Genomic DNA, 16,820 nt, shown 5'->3' with positions numbered 1-16,820 from the left:
AACATCAACCAACAGAGCAAATTCTTCTGCAATTAGAAAGATAAGATCTTAGAGCTTTATCCACAGGTCTGTACCAACATTCAGTTATTAAACAGACTTTCTGATGTCCGTGGCCTAGCATATCAATTCAACAAATGTTTATTAAGCATGAGAGTGAAGAACTATGCTAAATTCCTCACACATACAAAGATAAGTATTTCCCCTATCACGAAGAGAGTTATAAGCAAAGCTAAAACAGATTCATACATAAGTAATACAAAGCAGACTTTAAAATTTCTTTACATATTTATAAATAAAATGTAATTATATCCAATCAAAATTGTTGGCTTTTAATAGGACAAAAAAGGTATTGTAATATTTTTAATTAGAGGTTTTGTGAACTAAATGGTTTTTGATTTGTAGACAGAGAAAAGAATTATTTATGAATAAAACACTATGAACATTGGCAGAGATAAGGAAAGACAGACATGAGAGTAACCCATTTTACCAAAAATCCTATTTATCTAAGACATTAATGGGAAAAAGCTGAAAATATGTAATGAGGCTGGAAGATGGAGTCTTGAGTGTCAAAGTTAAAAGTCTATATTTAATTTTTACAGTGAGGACCAAATCTAGCTGTGAAAAGAATGACATGATCAGAACTGTACTTTAAGCATACTGTTTTAGCAGTAATAATAAGAAAAAACTGGAGCAAATGACAAGGAGACACTAGAAACACGTGTACAGAATAAAACAAAACTCCTAAAATAACTCAGTAAGAGGTAATGAGAGTCTGCACATGCAAAATGGCAAGAATGATGAAAAGGTAAGGATAGGTCAATGTGGAAGACTTTAATGACAGAATGACTGTCACGAATAACCATTAATGACATGACTATTACGACTATCCAGTAAGTTAGGATCATGACCTTGGAAGACATCAGACCTAAATACAGATCCCAGTTTTACCTTTTGGTAGCTGTATAACCCTGAACAAGTTATTTTACTCTTGGTTTCCACATTGAGGATAATAAAACCTACCTCATGGCATTATTGTGATGAATAAAAAAGATAATGATTTTAACATGCTTACCACAATGTCTAGCACAAAGTTAAAACTTAGTACAATATAAATGCTAGCTTCTAGTATTAGAATTATTTGCAGAGATCAGAGCTTGGCAAGTATTTATTGATTTTCTAGCAGCCACTTCTCACTATTGGTTCACACTGTAGTTGTGGTCATTTATAAACCCCAGAACTTTTTGAATGCACCTCTTCCCAAATTAAATCTCTCCAATCTTATAATTAGACCACTGAATTTTTAGGATATATTTACAAGATTTTATTTTATTTTATTGTAACTTCCACTCCATTCTGGTTTTACTTTGAAGCAAAAATCTGTTTATTGAGGTAACTTTCCATATAAGTTCAATTATTTGCCATGTTTGCTATTCTTCCTTCACATTTGCAGACCTGATTATGGTGGATGCCTGGGCTTTTTTTCATGGCAAACATGGACTAAGACCAACCCAAGAATAAAACATTTAGCACTCCAAGAAAGAAATTCCTTTTGGGTTGATATTGAGTGGTTATTTGGAAGTCTGGATAAAATTGGACAAAATCTATGAAACATAAAAATCAAAATGGTATGTCTTCAGCAGCACAAGAGAACAGCTCTTTTTCTGTCAGTAACAGAAGGCCATATTTAAACTGGAATAAACTTGGGCTTGGAAACTTCCAGTACTTCCAAAGGTCACCCTGCTAGTAAGTGGTAGAACAGTAAAACCCTGCCCTTGGACTCTTTAATTCATCTCTAAATAATTAAACATGTTTTTCTATACAAATGGTTTATTTACTACATGCAAGGTACTGTGCTAGGCAGGATGTGATTACAGAGATCAATCAAATATAGATCAAACCATTAAGAAGTCTGTAAGAAAAAATATAAAAGTGTACACCTACAAGACAAAACAGAACAAAGAACACAACAAATAATATAAAAATGTGTACACCTACAAGACAAAGCAGAACAAAAAAAATTTCGTAATGCATCACGAAAGGGAAAAGCAATTGTGCTGGAAGTTCAGAACAATGACCCCTCTATTCTAGAAGCTAAGGATATCTCAAAGATCTTCCTAGATTCACTTCAGGTACAAGTTCTTCCTGGGATGAGATGAAGGACCAAAAAAATAAATAAATAAAATCAAATTCTGAATTTTCCTTTGTAGGTACATATGGTACATAAATATGCTATTAGCTTCTAAATATTAACAAAGGTCAACAGAATCTATGTATTCCCTAAATATCCTGGAAAATCTGTTAGGACAATCCAAGCCTGGATTTAGTACAGACCAGCCTTGAGTCACAATTGCCAAAAAATTTATTCAGCTATATAAGACATGAGTTATTTAAGTTAAAAATATTCTGAATACTATATTCCTGATAAGGTAATAGTTACCACTGCTTAAGATTCAGTTCCACTATTACAAAAACTCATTATGTGCTAAAGAATCAGTTATAATCCTATAAGAACCGTCAATTTTATGTTTCAGAAAATTCATTTCCTGAAGTGCTGTGAATCAGATAGGAACTGGATGAGAGAGCTGCCAAAGTCTCTCACAATTCTGAAATTGGTACATTCCTAATATGAAGCTCTAGAAATTATACTTTTGTTTTATAAACACCATTTGTATTCTAGGCAACCTAATTTGTTTCTACTGACCTTTAAGGCTTGATGAATTCTGGCACCAAATTAAGTGTATTTTCCTATGGAGACCCCCAACACACTCCCCCAACAGTGTTCTCAAGCAGGTTATAGAAGCTTGGTATAAAAACTTGGGTGTTGAATCTTAAAGTCTTGATATACTGCAATAAAATATCTCATACTTCAGAAGGTCTACATGTAATTAAAGATTTTACACTGGAAAAGAAAGTAAAATAACAGAAAAGAGGTATACTGGTTGATTTAAAATTGCACAAAACCTGACAACACAACCCCTTTCAAACAATAAATCTTATGTGCTATTTATATCCAGGTTTCCCTTAGGAGTAAAAACATATAATGCTTTTCATACCTGAAGCTTCCTATTTATTCTTAAGAGATATAAGCTAATGAGGCATAACTTTTTTTTCTATTTCAAATTTCAAAAAAAAAAACTTTCCTGAAACCTAGATTCTGAAGTCTATTCTAATGATCTTTATGTTATAATCTAATTTCTCAATGGTATATGAATTCACATTTCAGAGTTTTGCACATTGTTTATACACAAGGAGGAAGAAACTGAATATATGACCTGGGAAAATAAATGAAGAGAATAGCACATATTTTCAGATATTTTATATTCTTTCAAAATTCTAAATTTCATGGGTTGCTAAAGAATGTAGAGATATTTATATTTCTTCAAAATTTACATTCTAGATTATATAAGGTCCTAATTCAACTTAGAAAATGGCTCCATATGCATATTATAAAAACACTTAAAACAGACTAACTTCTGAATTAAAATTTATGCAAGGGAAAATGTAATTTTAACTGGAGCTAGCCTTCACATTAAATGTAAAACCTCCAATCGAATACATTCAACCATAATAAGAATTTAATTTTTAATTCACTTATATTAGTAAAATTGTTCAAAGTACTACCTGAGGCTAATATTTTAGTAAAACCAGAAACCTCTAATTCAAAAGTAAAAGTTCTTACGTAAGATAGTTGATTTTGTATTTTAAATTACTGAATTAGAGTGCCCTCTATTGGAAGAAAAAAGGCAATGAAAGCTAAACAGAACTAAAAATAGTTAAAATACTTCCAAAATTCAAGGCACATCATTAATATGGAAGACACATTTATTAATAACATAAATGCTACAAAATATATTTTCTATATATTTTGATTCCTTCTAAACTACTTTTGAAATTACCTGTCATATTACGATGAACATGTTGGATATTTCATATCACCTAAAATTAAATTTTAACTAAACCCAAATGCCTATCCTTCAGCCAATAATGTGAATAAGCAAAAATATTATTCCATGTTTAATATTTCAATGTAATATAGAAATAATTTTAATTTAGGACTATATGGGGAATTTTCTTTGATCATAAACTGAAAATGTCTCTAACTCAAGAGGTTTCTTAGACACTCTAACTTCAATTCATTCAAAAGAATGAGGCTCAGGGCCACCCAAAACAATTCTGATTTAGTTGCTCTAGTTGGTCATGACGTGGAACCTGAAGGTATCAGTATTTTTTGAAGCCTGTCCAAATATGTCTAACGTATTTCCATTGCTGAGAATCATTAAATCTCCCCCAGAACATTTGACTACAGTTATCATTTTTAGCCTCCCCAAATGTCACCTTCAAGACAGAACTCCCCTACTCAAAAGTTTATTCTACTCACCATCAATATTAAACTTCTGACCAGCTTCCCAATTCTAATTATCTTCCCTTAACAAAATAACTAAGTGGTAATGGATATGGTACCATCCCCAGCCAGACTGCTGGTGTACAGATCCTGGCTCTGGCAATTGCCATTTAAACGTGGGAAAATCATAAGTTTTCTGTGCCTCCATTTTGACATCTGTAAAATCAGAGGAATAATACCATCTATCTTCAGGTTATTGTGAAGATTAAATCAGTTAATGTAAACAAAATGCTCTGTAAGTGTTAGGTATTATCGTTACTTACCTAAATTTGTTTCCCACTACTTTCCAAAATCAACCCTCATAATAAACCATTATTCTCAAATTACATGCTATGTCTCACCTCTGTGCTTTTGCACATACTTATTTCTGCAAGCTGGAATCCTCTCCCATTTACTCACTCACTCATTCATTCATTCATTCTAAAACAAACACAAGACACATCTCCTTCTCCCCCCAGGGCCCAGTTTAGTCTCTCCCTACATCCATGAAGCCTTCAATGAATACCAGTAAGTCTTCACTAATCTCTCTCTTTTTAAGAAATTCCTTTGGCCACTGGATAATTTATTATGAAAAATGTAGCTGGGAATTCAAGACACCGGCTCTGAGTTTGAATCCTAGATCTGCCACTTGTCAGCTGAGTCATTTCCCAAGTGTATGAACCCACTCTTAGGATTTTTGTGAAGATTAAGTGGCTTAAATAATATAAAGCATTAGAATACCAAGCAACTAATAAGTTTCAGCTCTTATATATCTGTGGTTTCATATGTGTCTAAAGCCTCTTCTAATAAGAATTTTGAACTCCTTCAAGTCAGGAACCATGTTTCATTACTGCTGTTATAGATCCTGTAACTTACAATGTGGTAACAAACATCTATATTAGCTGATCTATAAGTATTTGATTAAATTTTTGCATACTTTGAGAGTACAATTCATAACAAAACTCTGAAGGAACATTTTTGATAAACACAAATATTCAACAAAAGCAAAAGAACCCAAATCAAACACAGGCTATGGAGAAGGGTCAAAGTAACCAGATTACTTTTTAAATATTCAATAACAAGTTTCTACTAGATTAATCTTCTGAAAGAGTGCTTCCAATGATATCTTTTTATCTGTTCAAAATCCTTTAGATTTTTCTCATTTTCTAAAAAATAAAACTAAAACTCTTATCCTGACATTCAAAATCATCCATGGCCTGACCTCAACCTATCCTTCTAATTTTATTTCCCATCTTTCCACTTTATAAACTCTATTATTCCAGAAGAATTGAACTACTTGCCCTTACTCACATGTACCCTCTGCTTTTCTGCCTCATGTAACCTTTATTATTTAATATGACAATATTTTCAAGGAATACAATGTAAGGTTTGTCACAGGAACAAGGACTGATAACTGAAAAGATAATCATGGATTTTAAGAAATTCAGTTCAATTTATGAGTATTAATTTCTCTTGCTACTATCATAATACAGTCTTTGACTTATAAAAAAACAAACATTTGGCCATCATTCCCCCTAATTATATCACCCTCATAATATCAAATATCCCTGCTATCACTATCTGAAATCTACAAGCCTGAGTGAGCATATAGTCTCTAAGTAAAATGTGCAGATCCCAAGGTGCACAAGATACCCACTGAATAAAAGAAAAAAAGATAGAGCTTCTATTTACACTTACTCTTTATCCTTCTTATTTGAATGTCTCTTGTAGTATATACCTAATTTATATCATACATTCTTAGAACAGAAGATACATGTAATTTAGAAACACATGCACTTGGGATGTTTGCTTACAATCTGTTTACTATGCTACACACGACAACAACAAAAAAAAACGTTTAGAAACCAATGGTCTAGAAAAGTAAGGCTTTCAGAAAATCTGTGGGCTTAGAAGTAGAGGGACAGAAGCAGTCAGTTTTGAGAAATCTTTAGGGATAGACCTAAAAACCTGAACACCACGTATTATTTATGTAGAATAAATATGTTTTAATTTGTAACAAATCTTCAAGGAAATGTTGAAATGTAATTGGTTTGTAATTTGGAGATGACATAAACTGTTTAAGATTTTTTAAACAGGAAATTCTGTCCTGATGTTAAAGTCATCACAGTAAATATTTCATTAATATAAAAATTTCATTTGGTTAAAACTTATATGTATTTATATATATGTGTGTGTGTGTATATATAATTAATCATAATTATTCACAAAGAGGTTTTATTGGAGCCAATAATATGATGCTTTTAAAAAGACACCACGGTTGGGGGGGGGGGGGTGGGAGACAAGAACAAAGACATCCTAGGGAGTTAGACTAGCCATGAGCTTAACTAGCAAGCACTATCCTAGGAAACAAGTTACACATTAAAGAACTAAATGAAGGCAACATTTTCGTAGTAGTCACTATACTTGGCAATTTTTTTACTTTTCATAAATAATATGACATACCTAACACAATCCACTTATTAGCTTTTGAAGAAAGCATGTTTCTATAACAAATTAAGTTCTAAAAGTGAGTGAAAATTTCATGTTATAATACTGCATTTCCTTTAATACCAGTATAAATCCTACCTCTATGTGACACAAAAGAGATACACAAATCCTAATTTTAGATTGATTGATTCTCTACAGTTTGGTTTTTTGTTTTTGTTTTTGTTTTTGCTATTGTGTTAACATAAAAGTCTAAATGAGCAAGAATCTCTAACTCATGATTTAGAGTCTGAGCTTGGAAGCTGTATAAGGGGATTTGCGTAAGAGTAAAAAATATGGAGGTCAAACTTTCTACAATGTCTCTCCCCTACCATAAATATAAATTGACTAGGGAACAAACACACATAGCCCAGCTCCATCTTTCTTCAAGATGAAATAGACTCAGTTCATAGAGAAAATGGGAAACAAAGAGAAAAGGAAGATTTTTTTCTTTCTTTGGAAATGAAGATCATCATGCCCAGTAAAACTAAAAGAACATAATCAAAGAAATTATTATTTCTTAGGCAAGTCAACGGTAGCAAGATCATCACAAACTATAAGTGATTTATCAAAGCATTCCTTCCCCTACACATGCAGTTAGAGTAAAATACCAATGAACATCCAAAAAGGAGCAACAGGGGATCTGACATTTGACACTGGAAGAATCTGAAGATAGGATAATGCACAAATCCCATGCCTCTCAATACACATCGAATTGGCAAAGACAGAAGCACTGTCTTCCTTGCCCCCTTACTTACTACACTCTGGCTTCCATTTTTCCCAAGTTCTTCCTCTGAAATCTTGCTCAAATTATCTAAGTAGTGGTCTGATATTGTGTGGCACAAATCTTCAAAAGAATAATCCTTTTCTTGACAGAGTTTTATTTCATCCAAGAGTTTTGATAATTCTCCAGTCACAGTTTCACCTGTAAAAAGACAGTAATTTTTTTCAAAGTTTCAAGAAAGGCTTTTGCTAAAACTTCCCATTAACTAATAAAAATATGACTAGTATGGTGATAGAACTCATATTCTGTCAAACAAGATTTAGTATGTCAGAAAATATTCTTAGTAGTAAATTATAATAAGTGTAAAAATATTAAAAGACAAGGATAAATCCCAATTTTGCCTATTATTGCTCTTATTCAAAATAGAAGTTAAGTATTGCAGGTTTATATATGTATAGTACATAAAAGCATCTGAAATTACAATTCCTAAGGCTTCATCCATTGTAACATTTAAACTTCAATAATCTTTCACTGGCATTATATATAGTTCATGGACAGAATTCACTCAACAACTCATTAACAAATTTTAAATGGTACCAGAAGCCTCCTTCCTAGGTTCAATTAAAAAAAAATGATAGAATGTATTTAGATAAATAATTATATAAGTCATAAATTAGAATTGTGCTATGTGACATGAAGGAAAAACATAGAAGGAATGGATAAATAATATGCATCATCTATCAAAATATGAATATTTTTAGGTTGCATGCAAATATGCATTTTTTAAAATCATTTTCAGAAAGATACCTTTTACCTGTAATTTCTTCTGGAGAAAAACTAAAATTCTAGTAGTTATAACCCAGATATCAATATTTTTATTCTGCATTAAAAATATATTTTAGAAAGGGGCACCTGGATGTCTCAGTCATCTCTTGATTTCGGCTCAGGTCATGATCTCAGGGTCCTGGGATGGAGTCCTGTGATGAGCAGCAAGCCCCCATGTTGGGCTTTGCACTCTGTACAGATTCTTTCTCTCCCTCTGCCCCTTCCTCACTCACACATGCTCTCACACTCTCAAATAACTAATTAATTTTAGGAAGAATATCTACTGTGAAATATCTACTCCATGTAAACTTCATGATAGCAGGGATTGCTAATTTTGCTCACTACTGTGTCAGGGCCAAGAGTAGGGTCTGACATATAGAAGAGTTTAATAAATGCTGACTGAACGGCACCAGACTGAATGGCACCTGGGTGGCTTAGTTGGTTAAGTGGCTGAATCTCAGTTTTGGCTAAGATCATGGTTGATAGGGTTGTGAGACCGAGCCTTGTGATAACAGTCAACCCCCCCATCATGGGCTCTTTGCTGATGGAGCCTGCTTAAAAGTTTCTCTCCCTGCCCCTACCATCTCCCTCTCCTTAAAAAAAAAAAAAAAAAAAAAAAAGATTATAAACGCTGGCTGAATAAATGGGTAAAATATAGAGTCTAAGATACAACTTATTAGACCTGAAACTTTTACAAGTGTTAGCCTTTTTGTAAATATAGGACAGATTTATACATAACATCTAGTATTATTTCAATGGCTTTATAATAAGCTACTCACTCTTAGTCTTTTGGGAAGGAGACTCAATAGGAGATGAAATATGTATTTCTTGTGTTGTATCTTCTTGTACATGCTCTTCAAGGGCTGCTGATCTTCCCACACCTTCCAAATATTCTGTGTATACAAGTTTTGAAATTATATAGTCAAATTCATTTACTTTAAAATACTTTAAAATGTTTAAAAAACATAAATTTATTTTTTATTTCTGATGATCAGTTTTTCATTTATTTCTCATACCCTAAATATATCTTAAGCTTTTAAAAGAACTTCAAAAACCAAACAAACTGCAAGAACTTCATGATGAACTATTAATTTAAATCTTTTAAATTAAAACACAAAAGATACTTAGGAAGAGATTCACAAATCCTTTTTGTGAAAACCAAACTGGTCACATTGTCCTTAAAAATAAATTTACCTGTTAAAAACATAGTAATATCCTTCATTTCCTAAATATATTCTACCTGAAGATTTAAAACCCTCTGAAAGATGCTTTGAATAGACTTGATACCTAAACAGGGATATCAAATTCAGATAGCCACTCCAACCAGTCAGGTAACATAAGTGAGTGAAATTTATGTCATAACAGTGTTTACTCTTGTAATATAAGCATAATTGCATATTAAACTTTATTTCTGCAGAGAAATAATATTCATTCTCATTCTTGAAGTAATGTTCCACACTCAGCCTGTCTCTCATTTTTCCAATTTTGATGAAGACATAACAACAGCAATAGCAGCTAAAACTTAAATACATGGTTTACTATGCACCCACCAGTGTTCTAAGTATTTAAAATAAGTTAACTCACTTGACCCTCACAAAACTATGACACAGGCACCATTACAATCTCAGTTTTAGAGATGAAAATGCAAGGAGAAGAATTTTAATTTGACCATATTCATACAGCTAATAAGTGGCACAGCCAGATAGCTATGGTACAAGAAAACATCTCACATTTCTCTTAAACTTAAGGAAAACGGCATCTGAAATCAGGAATAAATGTCAACAAATACTCAGCCTCAATATCATAGAGAAAACAGAAAGCATGTGGAGCATGATTAACCAGAGAGTAAGTGCCCCATGTATAGTTTAACAGCAAAGTAAAATAAAAGCCTGCATTTTTTTTTTAGAAACCAAAACTCTGAAGTTTTATCTGAAATCCTAGATTTTTAAACGTTGAAAGCTAATTCAATTTTTATGGAAATACAGTGCAGTTCTCAAACATGTAATCTAAACAAAATATATCTGCTATCTGCCAAAAGCATTCAGCTTATAGTGGCTAGTTTGTAGTCTCCATCTAAAGGATTAAATCAATTGATCTCTCCCCATAGGGACCTTTTACTTATATGTCTTTATTCAGAAGGAATCTTTTTCTTAACATCTAGTTAGAAAGTCTATGCTTTCATGCTAACCAACTGTGTCTTCATATCAACCAGTTTCTACCTAGGGGCAATTCTACTAAGCAAAGAAAGCAACCTATGGAAGTCTATCCTTAAAATTTTTGACCCAGTACAGTCATTATGTAAAGTGAATTCTTCCTCCAGGACACAAATAGTAATTGTATCTACTTCTAAATTGGTTTTAGTGAGATAATCTTTTCATAAAATTTAAAATGTAGCACTGATTTATGACCCAGGAATGCAAAGAATATAGATAACATGTTCACATTCTAAAATCTGCCAACAATTTTGAAAATGCAAAGATATCCCATATAACCTATCACAAGTTGACATACCTAAAATGAACCTTGGCAAAATAAAAGAACACAGATAGTTAATTGCTATATAACAAGTTCATCTCAGGTAAATCAATACAGTAAATGTCTGCAATTATGTCATGTCCTCTTTTTAGTGAATGACATTTATTTTGCTTTTCCCAAAAGAAATATTATTCATGTAAGGCCCTATTTTATATTTTTATTTTAGCCAGAGGCTTCCATTGAGGTTAAACAATAACTTTGTTGTTTAACCCTTAAACAATCCCTGCTCCCCTTCCCCCAGTGGACTTAAAAACAAGTCTCCGAAACCAGTCTCAGGTAACAAAGCCCAGATACAAGGGTGGATCAGGCCAGGTGGAGACATCCAATTAGTGGGAGCGCATACTGTCTCCTAGCTACCAAGGTGATGGGCTAGTTTCCCTGGCTACTGTGGGGTGAACTGTAATTCAGTTAGCCACCTGTGTGTGGCCAGGCCCAACTACATGGCCTTTGCTCTATAAAAGTTAATCTGGAAAGCAGGGAGGGGTCGTCCTTTGTAAGGGGAGGCCCCAACCGGTCTATTTGATGGTTGGTCTGATTCTTTTTTTTTTTTTTTTTTTTTTTTTTAAGATTTTATTTATTTGACAGAGAGAGATCACAAGTAGGCAGAGAGGCAGGCACAGAGAGAGAGAGAGAGGGAAGCAGGCTCCCCGCCGAGGAGAGAGCCCGATGCGGGACTCGATCCCAGGACCCTGAGACCATGACCCAAGCTGAAGGCAGCGGCTTAACCCACTGAGCCACCCAGGTGCCCCGTTGGTCTGATTCTTGATGCTTGGCGCAAAATAAAGCTTTGCTTGACCTTCACTTTGTATCAGTCTCGCTCCTTTAATCACAGACCCATTATTGGGGTACCCATTTTTGGGGGGACCTAACAATTCACAAGCCTCTGTTTTTTTAAATTCAGTTAGAAACAAAAGTTCAATATAAAGTGCCTATAGGGAGAAGACAAAAATGTTGTATACCACTTTTTTTCTTTTTTAGCTTTCATTCAACTTGATATTTTTTAAAGATTGTATTTATGTATTTGACAGAGAAAGAGACAGGGAGAGAGGGAACACAAGCAGGGGGAGTGGGAGAGGGAGAAGCAGGCTTCCTGCACAGGGAACCCAATGTGGAGCTCAATCCCAGAACCCTGGGATCATGACCTGAGGTGAAGGCAGAGGCTTAATGACTGAGCCAAGCAGGCGCCTCTCAACTTGATTTTTAATTTGAATACAAAGAGCCACTCTTGTACCCTCTGATTTATCTTTATATGCACTTAATTGCAATTAACTTATTTATTAACAAGAAAATTGTAGGGGACTGAACTTCCATTCCCTGAAAGCTTTTGAAAATAAAGAGAGAACAGAGCATGAATGACTTCTGTAGCTCATCTATTCTTTTTACAAAACTTCTTTGGCTTTTGTTGACTCCCCTTATCTATGCATCACTTGACCAACTTGGTTTTAATTCATTTATCTCCTGCAGGACAAATGGGTTCTTCAGCTTCCCAACTAATATCCAGGGAAATCATCCCACGTCCCTTCCCAATTACACTCGCCACCCATCTGCAATAATCAGGGGCTAATCACTGCTGACCAGTGTAGAAGCTACCTGGAAAGGAGAATGTCTGGATTTTTAAGGGAACATACTACATGTTAGGCCTAATCACGAAGCAAAAAGGTGAAGTATTTAAATCTAAATTTTCATTAAATTTTTTAGATCAAACAGGGAAGTATATAATCCCGCAAATGAAAAATTAGGTTTGGTTCCCAAACCTTCAGTACACCTAATGCCTGTACCTAATTACACACATACTTAAGTGACATTTACCAAAAAACAAAAGCTTGCAAAACTGAATTATCTTGTACTGCTGGATTAAAGAAAAAATAATCTGTATTAGCTAAGTACAATTTGTTGTTGTTGTTGTTAACCCAGCATTTATGTACCAGGTCTACCACCTAAAATAGGATATATGAGTTTGAGCAAGTCACCCTCTCAGAGCTTCAGTTTCCCTCATGTGCAAAAGGAGAATAATGATATCAGATTTACCTCCCTCACAAATTATAGAAATCAGATAAAATAATAGAAAATCCCTGAAAACTCTTAAAGCATTATCCAAATATAAGATCATCATCACTTTATAGCCTTATTACTTTTAAGTTCATAACTACATATTTACTATATAGATTTAAAAGATCTTTTAATATCTAATGAAAATAGTCATTTTCTGTTGAAAACAGAAACTAAGCATTAAAAATTATTATTTTTTTAAAGTCTACCAGAACAAACTGTAAATAATAAGTTCACTCAAAAGCAAACATTAACTGAAAACTCAAGAAAGAACAATGGTAGATTTAATTTAATCTTAACTTTAAGATAAAGTCATCCATCATTCAGTATTGTTTACCTTGTAAAAGTGTTGCAATCTGGAGAGATTTCTGAGACGGATGTTCTTTCAGAATGTCTAAGACAGTTCGACCTAAGCTATCTCTTATGTTGGCATCAATTCCTGAAAGAAAAAGAAAATCCCACTAAATGCACACCACTGAAGTGTCATCAGAAGATACTGGCAATATATAACACTCTTCTATCAAACATATACAGACCAAGCACCGAAATGATTTTTTTTTTTAATTAAATCCTAAACAGAAACATATACACACACACGCGCACACGCAATTTTATTAAGAAAGAAGGTGGGGCATACTGCTACCAAAGATTAGAAACATTCTTGATAATGGATTAAGGTTTCAAGGGCACTGACCCAATCATTAAGATTGCTTTTTATAATTAAGGCTAGTTTGGATTATAACTAGTTAAATGATATGTTATCAAGCTGAAAAATGTTATTGATTTAGAATGTCAATTCCTAAAGTATAATGGTTCTGTGATATATATATTTTGTAAAATATGGTAAAAATTTTTAAATAATAATGTATCACTCTTAAAACACTGGAGTACTCACAAAATTTGAAAAAGGATGATTATTTTGTACTGTCCAAATACTATTTGTCCAGCTACAGAGTCAAATATCTCTTATTTACTTATCCAAGGTTATGATTAATGTAAACCATACTCAATCATCTACCTGGTGATCACACTTTTTGACATTTGAAACTAAAACATCATCGGAATTATTTTAATTCTAAAAATACTTATTGTACTAAAGAACTTATTTCAATGTAGCAAATAGCTTTCACTACCCCCAAAAAAGTTTATAAATTTCCACACATCTACCTGCAAACAAAGCCATTTTCAGATTCTGGCCTCAAATGTTAGTTCACTGTAACAAGATAATTATTTGCTTAAATTTGTATAGAAATGTGTTATCAGCACATATGTGATTTGTTGCCTATAAGGCTAATTATATCACCGCTACATGTCAAAATTTCATGTACATGAAATTTTAACTTTGTATAACTGATGAGGGAGCAGGAGGCTGGCTGAGGACAAAGCAAAAGCTGGCACCTTGCATCCCCCTCTCCACCCGCTTCCCTCGGTAATATGTGTGACATTCCTCAGGCACCTCTAACTGCCCTAAAAGAAAAACAAATAGTTAACTTGCAGAGATCATAATCCTGCAAGACCAGAGTCTCCCTTGGTTGACCAATGTCCTAGAGATTTACAACAAGGAGGCTATCTTAACAATAGCACAATTTCCAGAGGCAAATAACTCAGTTCCTCAAGCCCTAAATGAAGTTAAATTTCTGTGAAAATTTATCTCTAGATCTCCAAGATAGTGTTGAGAATCATTCCCAAGCATATGGCCCACTAATATACATCTAAAGGGTCTCACAAGAAGATTTTTACTACTAGTAATAAATAACCTTTCTCCCAACAATAGCTAGCTCCTCAAGGTCCTGGAGACTTTGCTTCCAAAATTCCTTAGAGACTAATATCACCTCCTTTGTTCTCACCTACCCAACTCCTGTGTATATAATCAGCCACTCCTCAGGATAAGGGGGCAGCAGCTCTTTCTGCCCACGGGTCCTGTCCCCATGCTTTAATAAACCACCATTATGCACCAAAGATGTCCCAAGAATTCTTTCCTGGTCATCTGCTCCGGACCTCACCCCACCGAACCTCACCTAGGTTCTAGAACTTCATCATAACTATAATCAAAATGCCATAGTCTGCCAATGTTTTTCATTTTTTTTTTACAGTGGAAAATAAATACACTAACTGTAGTCCATAACATAAAAGATTCACATCAATTGTTTCCAAGTATGAATTTATACCCATGATTTTTGATCCTAAAAAAATCCAATCTCAGTTTCAATTTTATTTTATTTCATTCAGAATATGCCTATGAGAACAAGCCTACTATGTTGCTCCTTCAAACCATTCCCTCTTAAAGATTCCCTTTAAATCACTGCTGCTTAGAAACAATAGCCACTCAGTTGATGAAATAACAAGGTGAATTTACCTTAAGGATACAGAACTCTAATTTCTGTTTACCATAGTTCCCAATATAATAAACCTGGGTAATGTTATGTACTTTCATAAACCAAGCAATTGTTGTTAACTTCATAAGGATCAGTTCCTCCCTCTTGTACAAGGCAGAGAATTCCTTTTCCTCCTGATAGTTTCTCTAATATATTTCAATGTGATTTAAATATATACAATTATAATTTCTAAGAGCTTTTTAGTGACACACCTATGGAGTAAAGGAAGGGGCATATTTATATCAATTTTATCTAAACACTGAGGGTTCATTCTACATGGTATGAATACACATTCGCAATGTGAAGTAAAGGTAAAAAGTAAGGGTCATTATGAAAAAAAAAGTGCCATTTCCCTTTGTCTACTCCTGAAATAGAAATTCTAATCTCCATGGAGAATCACGATAGTTACCTGTTTCTAACAGAACTCTCACAACATCCACCTTTCCAAATAAAGCTGCTTCATGAAGTGCACTCCCCTTTTCTGTCTGGAAAAAAAAGAAAAAAGAGAAAGAAGTACAGTTGCTTTAGGAGTGCTTACAAGTTAAAAAAAAAAAAATTATGACTTTGTTTATCCGTACATATTCTCTGTAATCTCTGCACTCTCTGACAGAAAGGTACTACGGAATAAAGAAGAGATTCTAAGAACAAAATCCAAATGCTTGGATTTGTAAAACACCTCTGCTTCTGAACAGCCATTTGACCTTGTTACAGTGGTAAGCGACTCACCTTCTCTTAGCTGAGGTTGTTCTCAAGTGTAAAAATAGGCAGTAATGACTATCTCATGAGGTTTTTGTGAGTATCCATTGACTTCACCCAATTCACACATTACATTCATTTATTAGACACCAATTATATCCCAACAATAGTTGATGGGTATTCTGAGGTATAGAAATATGATGCCGACCCTTGCATATTCACATTCTATTTGAGGAAACAGATATACAAAGTAATATTTATGATAAAGGAAATCTAAACAGTATAATATGGTTTACAAAACCCAGATGATCTTCTCCCTCCTCTCTTCTCCACATTTTGTTCTGTCCACCCCAATTCTCCTCCGGATCTTATACCTTGTGCTTCAGGCATACTGAACTTTTTCACATTAGTCTCAGTCCCTAGAGATCTCAGAAGTCCCTCTGCCTGGTGGGATGCAACCCTCTGCCTAATGGGATCCAACCCTAGCCCTCTATTTCATTATCACCCATCAACTAGTTCTCAATCTTCAGCATGAATAGGAATTCCTTAGAGAGCTTGTGAAAAACCAGATTTCTGGACACTATTCCCAGCTTCTGATTCAGCAGCCTGGGAAGCCCCAAGACTTTCCATTCCTAACAAATTCCCAGGTGATACTGAGGTTCTAGGAGTACACTTTGACAACCATTGACCCCATGTCAAATCTCAGCTTGAATATAATTTCATATAAGAAGATATTGCTGGGGCGCCTGGG

General features: G+C 34.0%; 1 protein-coding gene across 12 annotated transcripts in view; it reads right to left on the bottom strand.

Moving 5' to 3' along the window:
• ANKS1B (ankyrin repeat and sterile alpha motif domain containing 1B) overlaps positions 1–16,820 on the bottom strand; it is a 1,113,728-nt gene that overhangs the window by 931,676 nt on the left and 165,232 nt on the right. For all 12 annotated transcript variants that reach the window (XM_046012089.1, XM_046012090.1, XM_046012088.1 and 9 more), the window contains exons 5-8: positions 15,783–15,858; positions 13,336–13,437; positions 9,194–9,307; positions 7,624–7,790 (exon numbers count right to left, since the gene is read on the bottom strand). In XM_046012089.1, the coding sequence (XP_045868045.1) occupies positions 7,624–7,790; positions 9,194–9,307; positions 13,336–13,437; positions 15,783–15,858 (459 nt within the window). The remainder of the gene's footprint in view (positions 1–7,623; positions 7,791–9,193; positions 9,308–13,335; positions 13,438–15,782; positions 15,859–16,820) is intronic.

Source organism: Meles meles, chromosome 7, assembly GCF_922984935.1.
Source record: "Meles meles chromosome 7, mMelMel3.1 paternal haplotype, whole genome shotgun sequence".
NCBI lineage: Eukaryota > Metazoa > Chordata > Mammalia > Carnivora > Mustelidae > Meles > Meles meles.
This window is presented reverse-complemented; position numbering and strand designations above follow the sequence as displayed.